Here is a 22,692-nt window from a genome sequence, read left to right as displayed (position 1 = left end):
AATTCCATCTCATAACTACAGCAACCCTTCCTGAACATCAACAGGCAATTATGTGTTCAATGGCTTTACTATACATTCTTCATATGATGCTGAGAATTGCACTACAATATTATACACATTTTGCATTATTCCTTTACTTTTGTCGTCCATGCCCTTCTTTATAAGTCCATTATGTTGCTCGTATTTTTTATGCTTTTAGCTGCACTTGTACTTTCAGGGAATCCTACCCCTAGGTCACTCTTACATATCCACTGTTCCACCTGTTTTCAATGCGTATATATTTATTTTTCTTGCCTTCCCTCCCAAAATGTGTTATTTCATTTTTATCCACGTTAAGTCACATCTGCCGGTTGTTTGCTTGTTCCTTTTAGCACGTCTATATTCACCTGAAGTTTTTTTTATAATTCTGCTATCCTTATCTGCTCTATCTTTATGGAGCTCCAGACCCACAGCAACATTGTTAACTCTGACCTGCCCACTGGAGGGGTCTAGCAAGCCAATCAGTCTGCAACAAAGCACTGGAAAAAAACTAGGAAGTTTCAAAAGGAATATTCCCTCTCACCTTGTCAGGGGCAACATGGAATGGGCACATCCCAAATGAAAAATTGTGGCTGGATTATTTTCTTTATTTAATTGGATATTAGGAGGGGGGGGGGGGGGGGGCGGGGGGGGGGGGGGGGAGAGGATGTTCCAAAATCTTGATTTCATACTTGTGCTAATCTAATCTTCCATCCTTTCGGAGAATGGCTCATCATCATCAACTTTATAGGGTTTTTGCCACACATAACCGTTTGTAGTTGTGTTAATTGGAACTGCTCAAGTTATTGCTCTTAAGTATATCAATGAGCATATTTTAAAGCAATTTATTTTGACCCTTGTTCGGCGCACTGTAACCAATCAATATTTGTTGATGTACCATTTCTCAATGTGCTCTGTCGATTATTCTTTTTGTCTGCTATGTACGTACTGTGTACGTTCCTGGTCGCAGAAAAATACTTTTCATTGTACTTCGGTACATGTGACAGTAAATATCAATCAATCAATCGAATAACTTGCATTTTAAAATGCTGCCCATTGCACCAGTTCATGGCAGCTTTTGTGCCAGAGATATACCTGTGGGTTTGACCAGAAACTCAAATAAAGAAAACTGCTCTCAAATCTAATATAATGTTGGACATGATTCTGACTTGGATCACCATCTGTACTCAAAGCAGAAACTCTGCCCCACATTTAGAGCAGGTAATTAATATGTGAGAGCAAGGAGTGGTGTGTAACTTCAGCAATTTTCAGAAATTAAAAATGCAATGCAGAATATGAATAAAGCTACTATGTGTAAAAACAATGCAATTCATTTTCCTACATTGCCATAATGACTACACGTCAAAAGTATTTCATTAGCTATCACTTCAGGATGCTCTAAGGTTGTGAAAGGTGCTACGCATTGCAAGATTTTTAATCAATTTATTTGAAGGGTGCAGTAGATTGGAGTACATTTAACAGCCAACCAAAGAAGAGATTAGGGCTAGGGATAAAGTTCAAGGTAGTGCTGGGAGGGGAAACTCGCTCATTGCACTGCTTAAGACAAAGAATGCCTCAACTTATCAGGCAGTGAAGATTTGGAGTCAGAGAGGGCAAAGTGGCACAGTTGGTAATAATACTGCCTCACTGCGCCACGAATCTGGGTTCGATTCCGGCCTTGGGTGACTGTCTATGTGGACTTTACATATTCTCTGGGCGTTCCAGTTTCATCCCAGAATCAAAAAATGTACAGGTTAGGTGGATTGGCTATGATCTATACACAAGAGTTACTGGGATTTGGAAGGAGAGTGAGCCTGGGTAGAGTGCTCTTTTGAAGGATCATTGCAGACTTGTTGGCCAAATGGCCTCCGTTTGAACTGTAGGGATTCTATGGAGATGGCTGTTTATTGAAGGGCTGGCACAAAGAGATGAATCGGCGGAACGGGGTCACATCTTTAGCAAACATTCTAACACATTTACATCTAATAATAAATCCAATGCTTGATAAAATGTCATTTGGCTATAAAAGGAAATAGCTCTTGCTAGGTTACGTGCAAAACAGGTGGAAATGGCAATCTTCAAAGAGAGTTTTCAAATTTTGAACAGTTTGTTAGATTGAGCAGAAGGGAACAATAACCTGAGTTTCTATTTGATTTAATTACATCATTATGTTTGAGGAATGAAACAAGTCAGGACTCATGCAGGGTAATTAAATAGATTGACTGTCAGAATATTAAATAAATAGGGACAAATTTTAACCTGACTACAGGAACTGGATGGACTGTCAGTTAAGATCAACTGGGTGACTTGCCCATCAATGTCTCAACTGGATCCCACCAGCGTGATGGATCAATACTCCTGAGAGAAGTTGATTAACAGCTACCACCTCAAGGTGAACCCTCCTCTATCCCACAAATGGCGAACTTAATTTTTTCCAAATGTGTTTCATGTGAAGTTTTCTACTTTAAAATATTAATTAATAAAAATTAATTGCTTTTTTTTTCTTTAAAAACCTTTTATTTTGGCTATTTTAAATATTAATTATTTTACTTAATATACTATGCGGCCCTTTAAAAATTGTGAATTTCTGAATGTGGCCCTTGCACAGAAAAGTTTGCTTTGGAACAAAAATCAGGAAGGTCCGAAATACAAACAAAAACTTCGGCAGTACCGTCATCTTCACCATCTGTACCCGCCCTACCCAAGACAATGGCAGCAGATCCCACCTCCTGAAATCCACCTTCATTCACTCCACTAGCTGGGCCCAACTCTGCGCCACCTGTAGCCCAAGATAGTGAAAACCTCCCCCCACCGTCCGAAACGGCAATTCCCCCCAGCCTCCTGTCCTGGCCCGGTGCAATTAATTGGGAACACCTCGTTTTGCCCCATATTCAGCTTGTAACCCGAAAAATGGCCAAACTCCCAAAATCCACGGGCAGGATTCTCTAATAATGGAGCTATGTCCCACGCCAGCGTGAAAGGTGGCACCAACCACTCCGGCGTCAATTGTCCCAGATACTGGGGAATGCTCCCCTTCCTCGGGGGCTAGATTGGCGCCGGAGTGATCCCCGCAGCTCCAGCCGGCACGGAATGGCCGGTGCGAGTTTGCACAGGCATGCAATGGCTGCCGCATTTCCGCGCATCCACAGGGGTTCCCTTCTCCACGCTGGTCCTCGGGCAATATGGTGGAGCCCTACAGGGGCCCGGCGCGGAGTGTAAAATGGCCCCCACGGAACCAGCCTGCCCGTCGATCGGCAGGTCCCGATCGCGGGCCAGGCCACCGTGCCCCCCCCACCTTCCTGGGAACGGATCTCCCCCCCCTTCCAGGATGACCCCTACCGACTCACCTTCCAAGTCCCGCCATGTGGGACCGGAGTAATCCGGCCAAACTCGTCGGCCAATCAGCCCATCGGGACCCAGAGAAACGCTGGGGGCGGGGAGGGGGGGGGTGGGCTGTCAATGGCCCTCCGACCGGTTGCGGCGGGAATCCCGCCGGAGCCTGAGAATCGGCGCCGGAGAATGGAGAAGCCAGTGTCGGGGCGACAGGGCGCGATTCTCACATCCCCACATGTTCCTATCAAAGCTCCCAACTGGGTCCGAAATATTTTTTTTTTCTTTATTCGTTCATGGGATGTGGGTGCCGCTGGCATTTTTTGTTACGCATTCACTGAGGGCAATTTAAGAGTCAGCCGCATTGCTGTGGGTCTGGAGTCACATGTAGGCCAGACCAGGGGCGAAATTCTCCAACCCCCAGCAGGGTCGGAGAATCGCCCGGGGCCCCGCCGGAAATCCTGCCCCAGCAGTGGCAGAAATTCTCCACCACCAGGGAATTGGAGGGTGCGGGAAACGATCCGCACCGAGCAGCGAGCCCCCTGCGGCGATTCTCTGGCCCGAAGTCCCGCCGCTGGGAGGCCTCTCCCGCCGCCGAGGTTTGGACCACCTCTGGTGGCGGCGGGATCGGCGGCGCGACCAGGTCCCAGGGGTCCTGGGGGGGGGGCGTGGGGCGATCCGACCCCGGGGTGTGCCCCCACAGTGGCCCAGGCCCGCGATCGGCTCCCACTGATCGGCGGGTGGGCCAGTGCCGTGGGGGCACTCTTTCCCTTCCGCCGCCGCCACGGCCTCCACCATGGCGGACGCGGAAGAGAATGCCCCTGACAATGCAGCTGCCGCTGACGTCACCATGGCGCATAGCACGAACAGGCGAAGGCCTTTCGGCCAGCACCGGCGGCGGGCGTCAAAGGCCGCTGGTGCCGGTTTTGGCGCCAGTCGGTGGTGCCAAGCGCTCCGGCGCGGGCCTAGCCCCTCAATGTGAGGGCTTGGCTCCCAAAGGTGCGGAGATGGTCCGCACATTTGGGGAGGCCCGACGCCGGAATCGTTGGCGCCACTCTGCTACGCCGGGACCCCCCGCCCCGCCAGGTAGGGGAGAATCCCGCCCCAGGTAATGATAACAGATTTCCTTCCCTAAAGGACATAAGTGAACCGGATGGGTTTTTACAACAATCGACAATGGTTTCACCGTCATCATTTGACTTTAATTCCGATTTTTATTAAATTCAAGTTCAATCATCTGCCCTGGTGGGATTCCGAACCCAGGTCCCCAGAGCATTTCACTGGGTCTCTGGATTACTAGTCCAGTGACATACCACTACCCCACTGCCTCCCCTATATACACAACAGAAGGTCATCTGTTGCAAAGAAACTCGGTGCGCGACCCACCCCCCCCCCCCCCCCCCCCCCCCCCCCCCCAACTCAATTGCCCTCCACCCGCTAACGCCATTGCCAACGGCTCTATTACTCGGCAAAGAGCAGTGGAGAGCGCGGGCACCCCTGCCTCGTCCCCCCGTGTAACTGAAAGTAATCCCAAACTAAGCTTGTTCGTCCGAACACTCGCGTAGGCGCCGTGTACAGCAGCCAAACCCAATCCACAAACCCCTTCAAAACCAAACTGACCCAACACCTCAAGCAGATACGCCCATTCAACCCAATCAAAACATCTTCTCCGTGCCATTGCCACCACCACTTCCACATCTTTGGCCCTCCGAGGTCATCATAATAACATTAAGCAGCCTCCGTACATTTGCCGCCAGCTGCCGCCCCCTTCACGAACCCCCGTCTGGTTTTCTCCTATCACCTCCAACACACCTCCTTTATCTGCGACACCAGCACCTTCACCAACACCAATATTCAACTGCGAGATTGGACAGTAAAAATGCAACACTGCTCATGGGTCTTTGTCTATCTTGAAATGAGCGATATCAAGGGCCTGCATCACCCATGAGAGAGAGCTCCTCCCTCACATCGACTCATTAATACATCGCAATAAGCGAGGGCCCCAGCTCCAACCTAAACTTCTTATAAACTAAACTGGGAACACACGAGCCCAAGGCCGCCCCGCCCGCATTGCCCTAAGCAATCCATCGCCTACCTCAGACCAATCAGTGCCCCCAATCCCTGCATTTCTCTTCCTTAATCTCGGTTACTCTAACCTGTCCCAAAACCGCCTCATCCCTTCAACCCCCACGGAGGCACCGAATTATATAACCTCTGATAAAAGCCCCAAAACCCCACCCACTCTGGCTCCGATAACACTGTGCCAATCTCATCCCTCACCCTTCCAATCTCGCTCGCCATCATCTGCTTCCTCAGCTGATGCGTAAACATCCTACTGGCTTTCTCCCCATACTCATAAATCACCCCTCTGGCTCTACGCAATTGTTCCAACGCCTTTTCAGTAGACACCAGCCCGAACTCCTTTGAAGCCTCTGCCTCTCATTTAGTAGGCCTTCTCAGGAGTCACAGAATATCTCCGATCCACCACTGTGTCCTCCACCCACCCTCAGCGTCTCAGCCCACTCCACTCTCTCCCTGTGTGCCCAAATCGATATAAATGCCCCCCCTTACCACCGCTTTCAGCACCTCCCACAGCATGGAGGCAGAAACCTCCCTGTGTTATTCAGCTCCACATCATTTCAGATGGCCACCCTCACCCACCCACAGGCCCCCTTGTCTGCCAGTAACCCCACATCCAACCTCCATACGGCCACTGAGCCTCCCCCTGCATCACCCGCAAATCCACCCAGTGCGGCATGTGATCAGAGACCACGAACACTCCAATCCAACCTCCCCCACCAGCAATGCCTTGTCTAAATAGAGAAATCAATCCCAGCGTACACCTGGTGCAGTGCAAGAAGTACAAAATTCTTTCGCCCTCAGCCTCTGAAACCTCACCCCAACACCCCCACCCCCAAAACCCCTTCGCCATAGCCATACTTTCAGGGACCTAGGGCACAACCGGTCCAATCTAGGATCCAGATCCATATTAAAATCTCCCCCCCCCTTATCAGCCGGTCGGTTCGTTGTCCAGGTCTGGAATATTCCATAGAACCCACCTCACGAAATCCACCTCGCTAAATTTGGGCATATACATTCAATAGAACCCCAGGTGTCCCCCTTGTAGCTTCCCACTAACCATCACTAACCTACCCACGGATTGGTTACAATGCTGTGACCTCAAAGGCCACCCTCACTTAGCCAATTGAATTAGCTTTTCTCTGTTGGGTGCAGGAAAGAGCAGGACTGTATGTCCTAGACCCCTCCCATAACCCTAGATTTGCATTGCTTGAGAGGACAAGAACTACAGCAGATGCACTTTGAAACGCTCCTGGATGGCATGTCCCGTTTCCTGACACCCTCTGGGATGTGCCAGAATTTTCAATAGTGAGGGCGCAGGGGTGGGTTTTCAGGAATCCGCTTGTCACAAAATTAACAGCCTGTCAGCCCCCTTGAAGAACATGTAGCGGGCCTGGGAAGTGCGGGAGGTGATTTTTCAATTCGTAAATTGCCAAACTGTCAATGTGGGAACTGACTTCAGTGTGCGCAGAAGTTAAAGGTTTTTTTTTTTACACATGTTGAAAAATTTTCGGTCCCTGGGAACTTTTTTTGTATGCGGCTCTGCTGTACCTTTCAGTCGTCTATTTGTTCATTATGTTATACAGTAATGTTGCTAGCCCTCCGAGGTACTGTGTCCTCTCGTTTGTGAAGCAGTAGCAGGCCCATCAAGGCTGCTGTCTGCCTTTACATTTTGCGGGCAGCTTCCACCTCTGGCAATGCTGGGACCCACGAGTTGGCTCGGAGCTCACTGCCAGCCCAGGTAGGGCATTTACATTTGAAGATTGCAACTCATAAACAATGCAGATGTGGTGCATGGTTGGGATGTGGCAATTATCTGGATGTGGAGTTCCTGACCCAGAACTGAAATCAAGCCCCAAGTCCATGTGCATACCTGAAGGTTGATGGGCAGTAAAAGGCCACTTAAATTTCCAAAGGCCGATGCTGCTCCCCGCTTATTCCATGTGGGAAGCTGTCTGGTGGCATGTAAATGACACTCAGTGGTTCAACCATCATATATTCTGCAATGCACGTCGGAATCTAACAGCAATCCAAACCCAGCAAGCTGCTGACATTGCGATTCTCCGCAAATGCGGCGAGTCGTAAAGGCTGCCGTGAAACTGGCCGTGTTTCACGGCAGCCTCCGCGCCCCCTCCCGGGACCCGATTCTCCCCCCCAGGCGGGGCTAGCAGCGGGGCCCCGTGAGGCACGGCATCGCGGCCTTAGCGACCGTCGCTAAGTCCGCGCGCCAAGCGTCACGCCGGCTGACGCGCATGATGACGTCAACCGCGCATGCGCGGATTACGTCATCACGCAGACGCATTAAACCCGCGCATGCGCGGGCCGTCATGCCCCTCAGCCGTCCCCACGGACTGATCCTGCGGGGCGGCGGAAGAACAATAGTGCGCGGGTATCGGACCCGCTGCCCGCGATCGGTGCCCACCAATCACATGCCCATGCCACCCTTGGCACGGCCGTGCCAATCGGTGCCATGGTTGTCCGGGACGGGCACTTTGCGGCCGTTTCACGAGCGCTGAAAGCAGGTATGATCGCGGCCGTGAAAACGCCCGTAAACTCCGCGGTATTCAGCCCCGGGGGGGGCGGCCGGAGGGGGGAGAATAGCAGGAGGCCGTGAAAATTGTCGGGAAGGCCCTCCAGCTATTCTCCGACCCGACGTGGGCAGTGGAGAATTGCGCCCTATGAAAGAGGAAATTCCTCCTCATCTGCATCTTAAATGGCAAACTCCTCAATATGAATCTGTGTCCCCTGGTTCTAGATTCTTCCATGAGAGGAAACACCCTCACAATGTCAACTTTGTTAAGCCACCCTCAGAATCTTTTTTAAAATATTTTTATTCTCCTTTTTCACATTTTCTCCCAAATTTACACCCAACTATGAACAATAATCAGTGACAAATGTAATGTCAATCCCCATATCAATAACAACGGTCCCATCCTCCCACCAAACCCCAAACATTGGCCCGCATGTTGACATAAACAAATGACAAAAAGGAATCAGGAATCACCCATAGTCACCATTAACACATACAGTCCCCCTCCCCCCCCAACCCTCCCAGCCTTCACCCCCCAATGTTCGATGTGATCCAATTCTCGAAAGGGCATAATGAATAATGCCCATGAATTGTAGAATCCCTCCATCCTTCCGCCCAGTTGAAATTTGACCTTTTCAAGTGTCAAGCATTCCAGCAGGTCTCCCGCCACGCCAGGGCACAGGGTGGAGGGGTTGATCTCCACCCTAACAGGATCCGCCTTTGGGCGATCAATGAGACGAAGACTACAACATCTGTCTCCGCGCCACGTTTCCAACCCCAGCTGGTTGACACGCTGAATATGGCCTCCCAAGGGCCCGGATCCAGTTTCACTTTAGGGATAACCCTAAAAACCTCCTTCCAGTAATGTGCCAGCTTTGGACAGGACCAAATCTTACGAACGTGGTTTGCGGGCCCCCCCACCCCGCAACATTCACACACATCTTCTACGCCGTCAAAGAGCCGGCTCACTCTTGCCCTTGTAAGGTGTGCTCTATGCACCGCCTTCAGCTGTATCATAAGGTGGAGACATTTACCCTCCAGAGCACCTCACACCAGAAACCCTCTTCCATACCCTCTTCTAACTCTTCCTCCCACTTTGCCTTGATCCCATCCAGCGGCGCCCCTCTCCTCCTCCAAATAGCCCCGTAAACTTCCGATTCTACCCCCTTCTCCAGTCCCCCTGTCGCCAGCACCTCCTCCAGCAATGTGGAAGCCGGCTCTACTGGGAAGCTCTGTATCTCCTTTCTGGCAAAGTCTCAAACCTGCAGATAGCTCCCTCAGAATCTTGTATGTTTTAATCAATTCTCAAAATCAACCTGCTCAGCTTTTCGTCATAGACAAACCCTTTCTCACAATAATCAGCCTAGTGGACTTTTCTGAAATGTTTCCAATGTGAGTATGTCTGTCCTTAAGTAAGATGATCAAAACTGTACACAGTACTCTAAATGTGATATCACCAATGCCTTGTGTGGTGTGTAAGCAAGATGCCACTATATTTATTCTCCATTCCCCTTGTAATAAAGGGCAAAATTCCGTTTGTCTTCCAAATTACTTGCTGTACCTACATGCTGAAATTTTGTGATTCATGTGCAAGGACACCCAGATCCTTCTGTACTACACCATGAGCGGCAACGTGGCACAGTGGTTTTCACTGCTGCCTCACAGTGCTAGGGACTGTGTGGAGTTTGCACTTCCTCCCAGTGTCTGTGTGGATTTCCTCCGGGTGCTCCAGTTTCCTCTGGAGGAAAGTTTCCTCACGGTCAAAAGATGCGCAGGTTAGGTGGATTGGCCATGCTAAATTGGCCCTTAGTGCCTAGGGATGTGTAGGTTAGGTTAAGGGGTTATAGGAATTGGGCAGGGAAGTGGGCTTGAGTGGAGTGCTTTTTAGAGGGTCGGTGCAGACTTGGGCCAAGTGGCCTCCTTCTGCATTGTAGGGATTCTATGATCATTTTATATTCTCTATCTATTTAAATAATATTTTGCTTATCCATTCTTCCTGACAGAGTGAACAAATCGCACGTTTTCCAAATTATAGTCCATCTGCAAATTAAGTCTCTTAATTGATGTATATTTCTTTTCAAAATCTTTGTATCCTCTTTACAACTTACTTTCTCTACCTACCTTCTATCGTCAACAAATGTGGCGACAGTATAGTCGGTCTCTCCATCCAAGTCATAGATTATAACTAGTTATGGCCTCAGCACTAACCCCAATGGCACTCCATGAGTTACAGTTTGTCAACCCTGAAAATGACCCATTTATCCAAACACCTGTTAGCCAGTCCTCTATCCATGCTAATATATCACCCCGAGCACCATATGCTCTTATCTCGTGTACTCATTTTTTGATGGCACCTTATCAAATATCTTTTGGAAATCCAAATACACTGCATCTACAGGTTTCCCTTTATCCAACTTGTTTTGTAACATGCTCAAACAACTCTAATAAATTTGTCAAACACAATTTCCCTTTCACAAAAACATGATGATCTCCCAATTGTATTTTGATTTTCTAAATGCCCTGCTACTACCTTGATAGATTCTAGCATTTTCTGAATGATGAACATTAGGCGAACTGACCTATTGGGCCAGGCCACTCCTGCCTACTGCAGCATATTTTCTGGCAATGGAAGGGTCTCACCATTGCCTCGCAGTGAGATCCACAGGTCGCACTGAAGCCTACAGAGTTTTGAATGCCTCAGCCACCCTGCTGGCAGTGAACCCACCACGGGGCATTGCCTTCGGCAGGTCTGGAAGATCCCACTGGCTGGAAGGACTGTAAAGTCTCACCCATGGCTTCATACTTTCTTTCTTCTCTTCTTCCTTCCATTAACAGACATATATATTTGTGTATATTTGTGGGTTTCCAATTCACTGTCACCTTCCAGAACCTAAGGAATTTTGGAAAATTAGAACCAATGTCTCCACTATCTCTGCACCCACCTTCTTTTAAGGCCTCAGCATGCAGGCTATCAGGACCTAGGGACTTTGTCATGCTTGAATTTCATTAGTTTTCCCATTACATTTTTCCCGAGTGTATGATTATTTTAAGGTGTTCCTCCATTTTGCCTCTACGTATTCTACTATTCTTGGGATGCCTTTTGTGTCTTCTGCTGTGAAGATGGTATAAAATACTTGTCAAAGCCTCTGTCATTTTCCAACTTTTCATTACTATTTTCAGTCTCACCCTCTGAGGGACCAGCTACTCCTTTTGTTTTAGAACTAGGAGTAGGAGTCAGGCCCCTCAAGCCTGATAGATCTATTTTTATCTACTTTGTAAAAGCTTTCACAGTGGGTTACTATATTTTTGTTAGTTTTCACTCATACTCTAATTTCTCCCTCTTTATTAATTTAGTCATTTTTTACTGGTTTCTAAAATGTTCCCAACGTTAATAATAATAGCTTATTGTCACAAGTATGCTTCAATTAAATTACTGTGAAAGCCCCTAGTCGCCACATTCCGGTGCCTGTTTGGGGAGACTGGTACAGGAATTGAACCCGTGCTGCTGACTTTGTTCTGCATTACAAGCCAGCTGTTTAGCCTACTGTGCTAAACCAGCCCCTCAAATCTCCTGCACTACCATCAATCTTTGCAGCATTGCACATCTTTTCTTTCAGTTTGACTCCACTGTTAGCCTCCATGTTAGCCTCTGGTGGTGCATCTATCTAGTAGTTGTTCTTCTCAGTGATTGTATCTATCTTGTGAGTTATGAAACCATCTCCTCAAATATCTGTCACTGCCTCCGCACTGCCATCTTTCCTATAAAACCTCTACTTTGTTTTGCACACCCTTGCAATTGCCTTGTTTTAAATTAAGATACTAGCTAAGGACCCATATTTCTCACTCTTGAGCTGAATGTGAAGTTCTATCATGTTTATGATCATCCTTGACTAGAACAACATTTAACAATGACGTCTTTAACTAATCCTGTCTCATTACACATTACCCAGGTTCAGAATAGCCTGGTGCCTTGCAAATTCCAAAATGTATTGTTCGGAGAATACTTTGTCCTGTATAATTCACTGACTAATGGTTATCTCTACATAACCTGTTATTGACATTAGCTTGTGGAAGAGCCACTTGCAAAACTTGTTTATGAATGCCATAGGTCTGTTTTTTTAAGAGTTATCACGCGCTTTTTAACAGTGGGAGCAGCTTTTGCTGGTCTTCTAGGGTGGTACACATAAATATGTTTATGGTTTCAAACTTGCAGCAAGCTCTATGATGATTCTCCACCAATGAATAAATTCAGGGTTTGATAAAATGCGACTGCTCTTTGCCTGGAGGACAATTAAAGGTGACATAAGCAATCTTAAAAGAGAAATAGTGTCCAAGCTGGTGGGGCCCAATGAGCTATCCCAGCAGCTGGTTGTTATGCGTTTGGATTTTTAAATTATTTCCTCAGGCAAACTGTTTCTCAATTGCCGCCTTCCTGTATGTTTGAACAAAGAAGTCTGTCTCTGAATTCAATTCAGTTAAGCAATCTCCTCCTGGCTCCCAGTGTGAAGTGTGGAAGAAGCAAATTCGGTAATATTTGTGCAAGAAACATGACTGGAAACTGGAAATCGGCCACCTCATTTGGTGCATAAAATCCTGAGAACGTTCGAACGCTAACACATAATTCCACCCAAATACATAATACAACTCACATTAAGCGATATTAAATGTTAATTAATAATACAATTATGAAGTAAAACTGATGCAATGTGAAAACTACCATTGCAATAAAAAATAAAAGCAGTTTGCCATTGGCACTGGTATTTGGACGTCCTCATGATATCTCAGTACCTGTAACATGGGCACAAATGAAATAATAAAAAATCTCTACCATCACTCATTAGGATCGTATAAACAATTTCTGCAAGCTCTACGCCAAAAACTACATAAACATGATAATTTATTGGCGAGCACTAGTTGAAATAATATTGGAGAAGGTTGCCATTTCCAGTTGATGGTATGGACCTCTTTATAGATTGAGCCCGCTTTTCCAGTCTATGGAATAAATGGATAGGAAATGAAACAGGCTCTGAAACAGGTATGTATTCATTTGCCAGAAATTATTACCAGCCAGGTGCAAAAGATGACTATCTACCCTATTATTATTGAACTACTGATCGTGCTATGTTTATACAATTTCAATATCACTCCACCGTATACAAAGCTGCTGAGGTGAACAAAGACAAAGTGAAGGGACTTGAGGGGGATTGACCAAGTTTTAGGAGAGGGTTGAGATGCAGAGAGGCTTTTAAAGATGGATATAAAGATACACAAGCTAGAATTATTTAGGAAGAGTGGTAGATCCTGAATAATCTTTATTATTGTCACAAGTAGGTTTACATTAACACTGCAATGAGGTAACTGTGAAAAAGACCCTAGTCGCCCACATTCCGGCGCACTGTTCGGGTGCACTGAGGGAGAATTCAGAACGTCCAATTCACCTAACAAGCACGCCTTTCGGGACTTGTGGGAGGAAACCGGAGGGCCCGGAGGAAAACCCACGCAGTCCACGGGTAGACGTGCAAACTCCGCACAGACAGTGACCCAAGCCAGGAATGGAACTGGGACCCTGGTGATTGTGAAGCACAGTGCTAACACGTGCTACGTGCACCCAATGAATATGCATGGGAGTGAAGGCCCTTCCACTGAATGAAGTGATGTGGAGTGAACTTAGACACAGGACTGAAGGACATTGTAGGGATATCGCCAAATAATGTCATATAGTTTATAACTAAGGATAAATACCCGTGTTCAGTACACCAGAAATATGGAACCAATGAGTCAGTGATGCAGCTGAATTATAAGCAGAAAGGGCATGAGCAGAAGGTGGACAGAGTCAATGCCCAGGCATTTGGGTGTGCCCATTTTTGAGCGCACATGGGGTACAGGGAATATTCCTGATGCCTGAATGATGAGGCCTGAGACACCACAGATGTTTGATCCACAGGCCTGTATGAAGGTATCGATGCAGCGGCAATCGGCAGAGAGTTAGTCAATAATGGACTTCAGTTGTGTGGGTTTGGGGGTTGGGCTGAGATGTGGGCCTAGCAGTCAGGTCCACAATCAAACTGGACTGGGGACAGGGGTCTGAGAATCGCAGAAGGTTGACAAAGGAAGAGGTTCCACATTTAGCTAAATCTTTCATGTTTGACAGGAAATGCGAATGGATGGATCCCCAGCCAGTAATGCTGGCTTCAATCACTGGCTGCTTCAAGGTAAACCAATCCTGGAGAGGAGACCTCAAGTAGGAATTAGATCCTTACTCGATGTGCAAAAGACCCAAAGCCTGCTTTAGGAGTGGATCAGCGCCTTTTTTTTTTGTCCTTTTCCAATTTCCAGCAGAAATGCATGTACATTTCCTTCTCGCCATATTGGGGTGAGTTCGCTCCTGAGAAACAGTTTTGTGGCTGAATTTATGGACCAATGTTCCTCCAATTTTTACATCATGCTCAACTCAACAATTTAATTCACATTTCATCTACTATGATTAGTTTTACATCATCCTCAATTCAACAATTTAATTCACGTTTCATCTACTTTGATTATTTAGTAACAAATGCAGTAAGTTAAAACACAAATATACACTTGATATCAATATCAAGAATAGTACATCACTGGCATTGTGTTACAAGTCAGTTACCCTGTCTGACCACCACTATTTGTGAACGGCCTGACCTTCAGTTTGATGTGTTTTAATATTGCTAAAAAATCTGCCTTGTAATTCCCAGCTATTTCATCACACAATGAAAGCAGACAGTTGCAATTCATTTTTGTGGTATGGATTCTTCAACATTACGTAAAGTACTCACACAACAGGCCGAGCACTATCTGGAATGCCACATGTCGACAGAATCAACTGGCATGGCTACTTTACAAAATTGTCTTTTGGTTATTTCAAGGAGGCCGGATTTAATTACAATAACAGGTTTCCCTTTACCACAGGACGTTAACCAAGCAAATTGATCAATGCTTTCACTCTTCAATCAATTGTGCATAAACATGGGGCAGTGGGATATGGGGTAAGTGGCTGGTTTAGCACATTGGGCTAAATACCGGCTTTTAAAACAGACCAAGGCAGGCCAGCAGCACGGTTCAATTCCCGTACTAGCCTCCCCAAACAGGTGCCAGAATGTCGGTGACTAGGGGCTTTTTCACTAACTTCATTGAAGCCTACTTGTGATAATAAGCGATTTCCAGTTTTTTCATTTCATGGACAAAGAGGTTTATGGAAATCTGAACGTAGCCACACGACCTAGCTCAAAGCATGACAAACTGATTACCTATTTCTTAAGAGCAGATTTGGGGAACTGGACAAAGCATAATGAGTGGAATCTCCTCCAAGTCGAGAGAATATGGCGAGAGAACCAGATATTAGTTTCAGGCCATGTGAATTTGCAGTTTTGAGTTCAATCGGTCCATAATTAATGAGGTCAGGGCCAGAACAATTAGCGTGTTTTCTTGTCAACCTCCATAGCCGGAAACACTCCAATGTTCCCTTTCGCATCCCTGCCGCAGTATTTAGTCTCAAAGTGGGAGACTCCACCCAACCTGTTATGTATCGTCTTTTATTTTCTTCTTTTAATTTCCAAATCCATCTTTCGGATCTCTTTAGATTACTGCCCGTGTACCATTTTCCAGATAAGAATGACAGTTTGGAGTCACTGCTGCCAGGTCTCAGTGAATACTGCTTTTATAGGCGGCACGATGGCACAGTGGTTAGCACTGCTGCCTCACATTTCCAGGGACCCAGGTTCAATTCTGGCCTCGGGGTGACTGTGCAGAGTCTGCACGTTCTCCCTGTGTCTTGCGTGGGTTTCCTCCGGATGCTCCGGTTTCCTTCCACAGTCCAAAGATGTGCAGGTTAGGGTGGATTGGCCATGATAAATACCTTAGTGTCCAAAGGTTAGGTGGAGTTAGGTAGGGATAGAGTGCAGGTGTGGACTTAAGTAGGGTGCTCTTTCGAGGGTCAGTGTGGACTCAATGGGCCAAATGGCCTCCTTCTACACTGTAAATTCTATGATCTTATGATTCTATGAAATCACAATGAGATGTGTGTGTGGACTGCCTCAGTGTGCGGATTTCTTTGGGAATGCAGAGGTTTGAAGTCCATATTTAAACCAGCCTGCTTTTCTATCTATTTAAAAATTAACTAAGGAAATAGCTAACACGTGGCATTGAGCACACAGTTTAATTAATGAGTTGGGGAAGATTAATCTGATTTTCTTCAAAACAGAAATCTTATTTAATCCTAATGTTGCTTTCCCTTCTGTCAAAGTACCAAAATCAAGATTCACGACATGATAGCTTTGCATTTAATTAATAAATAAATAACAAATTAATAAATTGTGTACACCTCCACCCTTCACTGTCTCATACCAGAGGGCCGGTCCTGCCAGTGTTAATAGTTGGCAAATTTTATGCTACCCTTTAGTTCCCATTCAGAAAAGCTATCATACATCCGTACACAATTGGTTTACATTTTACACAGTTTCTAAACAATCAATCAACAAAGTCAGGTTCCCTGACAAATTATTTAACATTTAAACCTAGGCCATTTTGAGAAACAATTCAAAACAGTGACAGCATTAGAACTGAAATCATGTTACTGAATCTGTTGCACGGAAATTACTCTGTACGATATTGTCCTAACACAGTTGCACCTTTGTGTTCAATGTTTGTACAAGTCCTTCGGTCTGCTATTTTATGGGAGATAGTAACCTGCTTATTTTTGCACCATAATAGCATATGAATAATTTGCAGGCTATTTGCTTCTAAGACATTAAAAAAACAGAACTATTTCAATATATTATTGCACCTCATGAGTAGATTTATAAAGAGTGCTACTTGCTTAACAGCGCCATTTAATGATGGTACATTCATACATAAATGATTATAGGAGTCCTGCAGAAACCCAGCAAGCTTTTCTGAACCTGTCAGGACCTGATTGTAACAGGTTGTATTAATTGGGTGGGTCTCACTAACAATCTGAGACAGTCATCATTTTTTACGTTACACAAGAGCTGTTAGCAATTCTTTTTTTTTTCCAAAAATTCCCTCCTCTGTTGGCAGTCAAATCAATGAACCTAGTCTGAACCTGAACAAAAACCACAAATCGGTCACAAGACTGCATGGAAATAATTTTCTTCGGAAAAGATCTCTGAAGATATCACCAAGACAAATTGGTGAAATTATTACTTTCTACAGTGTGTTAGATAAAATGATTTTTTTAAAATGCTGTTTTCGTCCAAAACAGGAACAAATATTATTTTAAGCAACGTAAATTGTTGTATAAAAGCCTGCCACCAGCTGTCAACTGTAGAACATTAAGCAAGATCGACGCCCTTTGGAAAACACTTCACCCTGATACAGGGCTGTGTCTCAGAGTCAGCCCCGGCAAGTTCAAACACTACTTCACAGCAAATCTTACTTTTTCATATCTCACACAAACACCAGCTGCAATATTTAAAGAAAAGTTTCAGTTACCTGTCAATCAAAGTTGTTGGCTTTTCTTTATCCCTTGTGGTTCAGGGACTGAAGTAACCAAACGAGAGCTGATACCAAGTAGGCTTTTGACAACTTTAACCGTCACTTTATTGCAGCTAATGATTTACTCAGTCCATAACTCATAAATACAATTGACGTGTTTTAACAAGCGAGATGGAAAGATCCGTGTTTCGGTCATATTACAAAGGTGCAGCAAACAGTCAAACTACAAAATTTGCCAAACCCCACAGTACAAATATTCAAGCAATGTTAAGACACGCCCCTTTGCTGCTGCCATGCCCCTTTTGAATTTCCATACTACTAACTATTCCAAGTTTTACAAACACAATTTGCACTTTTTCTTCGAAGTGTAAATGACAATCAAACCAACTCCTTTTATGTGGGGGTAGTGCATTGAGATGACTAGGGAAACTGGTTGGTGGACAAGAAACAAAGAGGAGGAATAAAGAGGTCATTTTCAAATGGCAGACAGTGACGAGTGGGGTTCCGCAGGGATCGGTTGCTGGGACCCCAGCTATCCCACAATATACAGTATATACAATTATTTAGATGAGGGAACTAAATATAGTATCTACAGATTTGCAAATGACACAAAGCTGGGTGGGAAGGATGAGCTGTGAGAGGGATGCAAAGATCCTTCAGTGTGATTTGGACAAGTTGAGTAAGTGGGCAAATGTATGGCAGGTACAGCATAATGTGGGTAAATATGAGGTTATCCACTTTGGTAACTTTAGTAATCCAGGAGACATGAAGAAGGCGGCTAAATAGGTTTAGTTTAACTCAAAAGATAAAGGACGTAATCCTCTGGAAAGATTTCTAAGTGTGGAGCGAGCAGGAACTGCCGCGAGCTTCCCGACGCATCGACCCAGCGAGGCCGGCAAACGCTATTCAACATTAATTGGTCTGCTTAGCGAGGCCCCACAGGCTTCTCGCCAGACCACAGAATTCACAGTGCAGAAAGAGGCCATTCAGCCCATCGAGTCTGCACCGACCCTTAGAAAGAGCACCCTACGTAAAGCCCCGTGCCTCCACCCTATCCCCCTAACCCAGTGACCCCCCATCTAAACCTTTTTGGACACTAAGGACAATTTATCATGGCCATACACCTAACTGCACATCTGTGGAACTGTGGGAGGAAACCGAAGCACCGGAGGAAACCCACTGCACACAAGGGGAGAATGTTGCTAACTCCACACAGACAGTGACCCAAGCCAGGAATCAAACTTGGGACCCCGGAGCTGTGAAGCAACTGTGCTAATCACTATGCTACCTTGCCGCCCTGGCATGGTACGGTATGGTACCGTGCCACCCCGGCACGGTAAAATGAAGGCTCGCCAGCCGATTCGACAGCACCGGGCTCGCCAGCCCGCCGTTAACAACGTCGAGCAGCATTTAAGCAGCACTTGCTCAGTCAACGCAGTCAGCTTGCAACAATGGCGCCCAGAGAGACCGGGCCCAAGATTCAGGGACGCTGACCCTGGGGAGTCTCCCTGGAGGCGGTGGAGGCAGGAGAGCTGTACTGTTCTTCCGAGAGGTCCCCGGAAGGTCAGCCACAGGGCAGCCAATGCTGCCTGGGATGGGATGACAGCAGCTGTAAGCTCCAGGACTGGCTCCAGTGCCGTAAAAAGATCAACTACCTACACCAGACAGCACGAGTGAGTAGAAATCCCCCATCGCCAAGACCTTTCCGTCACGCAAGCATCCACCCCCCCAACTCTCCATGCAACCCCCAACTCTCCTTTCACCTCTTCCTCCCTTCAATCCCTCCAACCCTTCCTTCACACATACACCCCTCCCCCCCACCACTGTGAACCATGCGTGTGGCTAACAATGCCCTCTCTGTGTCTCCTCAGGAAAGCTCTCCTACAATCGGCAGGAGAGAGCCCAGACTGGTCGCGGGGGTGCCAGACTTAAGCATCTACACCTCCTTAGAGGAGCGTGCCCTGGTGGTGATCAGTGTGGCTGATGAAAGGGCAGTCACCCACGCGGAGATTGGCAGATGCCACAGAGGGAGGAACCATCAGGCTCCACCCGGAGGATCTGTCAAACGTGAGTTGCTATTGGCGTACTGACTGACCCATCCCTCCCACTGACCACATGTCCATTCTTCCGCAGGTCATCCAGCCGACAGCGCCAACCCATCCTGGGCAGCCCCTCTCCAGCATCCCAGGGAGACCACCTCGGAGGGGAAGAAGACATGATCGTTGCATCACAGCTGTCATCCCCACCCTCCACCAGCGCCGATACACACACCTCAGTAGGAATGTTAGTGGACAAGCTTCTGGGGCACAATATAGTGAGTACCACACAGTTGCTGATATACATCAGGTGGAGGCAGGAACCCCAGGCAAGACAGCAGTCAGTGGACTGCTGGATCCCAGGACCCAGCTGGATCCCAGCCTGACGCTGTGCCCCTGGAACAGAGGTACCCGGAGCTGATGGAGATGATAGGAAGCGGTCAGGACATTCAGAGGGAAGTGTAAGTGACACTCCAGCAGGTCCATAGCCGATTGGAGGATTCACAGAGGCCACGGGCACAGGAGATGTCTCCGGCAATGCGCAGCACCAAGGCCAACACTGCTGGGTGGCAACCAAGTGGAGAGCCTGGTGTACGATGTTGACACCATTAGTGAGGGTGTCCAAGGCATCATGCAGTCAGTGACGGCCATGGCTGAGGGTCTGGGCAGAATGTCCGGCTGGCAGAGGGATGTGACCCAGTACCAGGCTTACCTTGATGAGGTGCTGCGGGACAGGTCCCACACTCAGATGGAAATGGCCAAGGCGCTGCGGAGCCAGTCCCATTCATAGGTGGACATGGTTGAGACGCTGCAGAACATGTCCCAGTCACTGAGGAGCATTGCCGAGGGTGTCAACACGATGGAGGAAAGGCGTTGGTAGCAACCTGGACTTGTCCCATGAAATGGCAATGATGACCACCAGCTCCCTCGCGTTCCACCCCTCTGATGAGCCTGCGTTTCACGGTCAGCGCCCGGAACAGGATGCCGACAGGTAAGCCGGGCCCCTCCGGCCCCAGGGGATGCCTGCCAGGGGCTTTGAAGGCCACAGGATTATTAATTTACAGTGCCGAAGGAGGCCATTCGGTCCATCAAGTCTGCACCAGCCATGGGAATGAGCACCCTACCACAATGGTTAGCACTATTGCTTCACACACCAGAGTCCCAGGTTCGATTCCCGGCTTGGGTCACTGTCTGTATGGAGTTCTCCCCGTGTCTGCGTCGGTTTCCTCCGGGTGCTCCGGTTTCCTCCCACAAGCCCCAAAAGACATGGGGTTAGGTAATTTTGACATTCTGAATATTCCCTCAGTGTACCCGAACACGCGCCGGAGTGTGGTGACTAGGAGATTTTCACAGTACATTGCAATCCAAAAAGATGTGCAGGAGAGGTGAATTGGCCAGGCTAAATTGCCCCTTAATTTAAAAAAAAGAATTGGGGACTCTAAATTTATGAGGACGGCATGGTAGCACAGTGGTTAGCACTGCTGCCTCACAGCTCCAGAGACCTGGGTTCAATTCCGGCTTCAGGTGACTGTCCGTGGACATTAGCCCAAATGCCATCAGGAGCCTCTGCCTCTCCTTTAACAACCCTGCCTCCAGCGCCTCCTAGTAGAACATAGAACATACAGTGCAGAAGGATGTCATTCGGCCCATCGAGTCTGCACGACCCACTTAAGCCCTCACTTCCACCCTATCCCCGTAACCCATTAACCCCTCCAAACTTTTTGGACACCAAGGACAATTTAGCATGGCCAATCCACCTAATCCACGTCTTTGGACTATGGGAGGAAACCGGATCACCCCGAGAAAATCCACGCAGATACGAGGAGAACGTGCAGACTCCGCACAGACAGTGACCCAGCGGGGAATCAAACCTGGCACCTTGGCGCTGTGAAACCACAGTGCTATCAACTTGTGCTACCATGCTGCCCTAATAATCTTTATTGTCACAAGTAGGCTTACATTAATACTGAAATGCAGTTACTGTGAAAAGCCCCTAATCCCCACATTCTGGTGCTTGTTCGAGTACACACAGGGAGAATTCAGAATTCTCAGCTGGTACGGGAATTGAAGCCGTCCTGCTGGCCTTGTTCTGCATTACAAACCAGGGGCGGTATTCTCCGACCCCCCGCAGGATCGGGGAATTGCCCGGGGCCGGCGTAAATCCCGCCCCCTGCCTTGGCCGGAATTCTCCGCCACCCGGGAATCGGCGGGGGCGGGAAATTGGCGGCCCCCCCGCGGCGATTCTCCGGCCCGCAATGGGCCGAAGTCCCGCCGCTGACAGGCCTCTCCCACCGACGTGGTTTAAACCACCTCTGTGACGGCGGGAGCAGGCGGCGCGTGGCCTGGCCCGCGATCGGGGCCCACCGATCGGCGGGAGGGCCTGTGCTGTGGGGGCACTCTTTTTCATCCACCGCCGCCACGGCCTCCACCATGGCGGAGGCGGAAGATACCCCCTCCACCGCGCATGCGCCGGTGGTGACGTCAGCGGCCGCTGACTCTCCGGCACATGCGCGACGCACGCCGACCGGCGAAGGCCTTTTGGCCAGCCCCGTGCCTGGGCAATATGGTGCCAAAAGCCGTTAGCGCCAGTCGGGGGAGCGGGAGCCACTCCGGCGCGGGCCTAGCCCCTAAAGGTGCAGAGAATTTCGCACCTTTGGGGAGTCCCAATGCCGGAGTGGTTGGCGCCACTCCGCAATGCCAGGACACCCTGCCCCGCCGGGTAGGGGAGAATTTCGCCCCAGCTGTCTAGCCCACTGAGCTAAACCAGTTCAAAGAGGAGAATGTTGACATCAATCCCACTACCTCTTACATGGAAATCAAGGTCTCTACCATTTGAGCTAATTCCCCCAGACAGCCAGCACCTTCTGTCCACGTTCAAAATCTCATCCACCAGCCTTGCCCTCTCCTCCCACTCAGTCTTCCTCCCGTGTGCCTGAATTAATAAACTCCCCTCTAACTACAGCGTTAAGTCCCTCCCACAATGTGGCGGCTGGGTCATTCAACTCCACGTAGCCCCGAATGATAGCCCACACCCGCTCACACACACCCTCATCCGCCAACAACCCCATATCCAGCTTCCACTGTGGCTACTGGACCGCCCTGACCCGCCTGCAAATCTACCCAATGCGACTCATGGTCAGAAACCACAATTGCCGAATATCCCGACTCGGCCACCCCCGCCAACACCGCCTTATTCATCACAAAAAAGTCAATCCG

General features: G+C 48.0%; 1 protein-coding gene across 1 annotated transcript in view; it reads right to left on the bottom strand.

The window, feature by feature from the left end:
• The window catches only part of cdh17 (cadherin 17, LI cadherin (liver-intestine)), a 147,574-nt gene extending 129,897 nt beyond the window's left edge, over nt 1-17,677 (bottom strand). Inside the window, exons 1-2 of the mRNA XM_038809032.1 lie at nt 17,438-17,677; nt 12,675-12,745 (exon numbers count right to left, since the gene is read on the bottom strand). Coding sequence (XP_038664960.1) covers nt 12,675-12,677 — 3 coding nt within the window. The 5' untranslated portion in view covers nt 12,678-12,745; nt 17,438-17,677. The remainder of the gene's footprint in view (nt 1-12,674; nt 12,746-17,437) is intronic.
• Nucleotides 17,678-22,692: the final 5,015 nt, after the last annotated feature.

Source organism: Scyliorhinus canicula, chromosome 10 (assembly GCF_902713615.1).
Source record: "Scyliorhinus canicula chromosome 10, sScyCan1.1, whole genome shotgun sequence".
NCBI classification, from domain to species: domain Eukaryota; kingdom Metazoa; phylum Chordata; class Chondrichthyes; order Carcharhiniformes; family Scyliorhinidae; genus Scyliorhinus; species Scyliorhinus canicula.
This window is presented reverse-complemented; position numbering and strand designations above follow the sequence as displayed.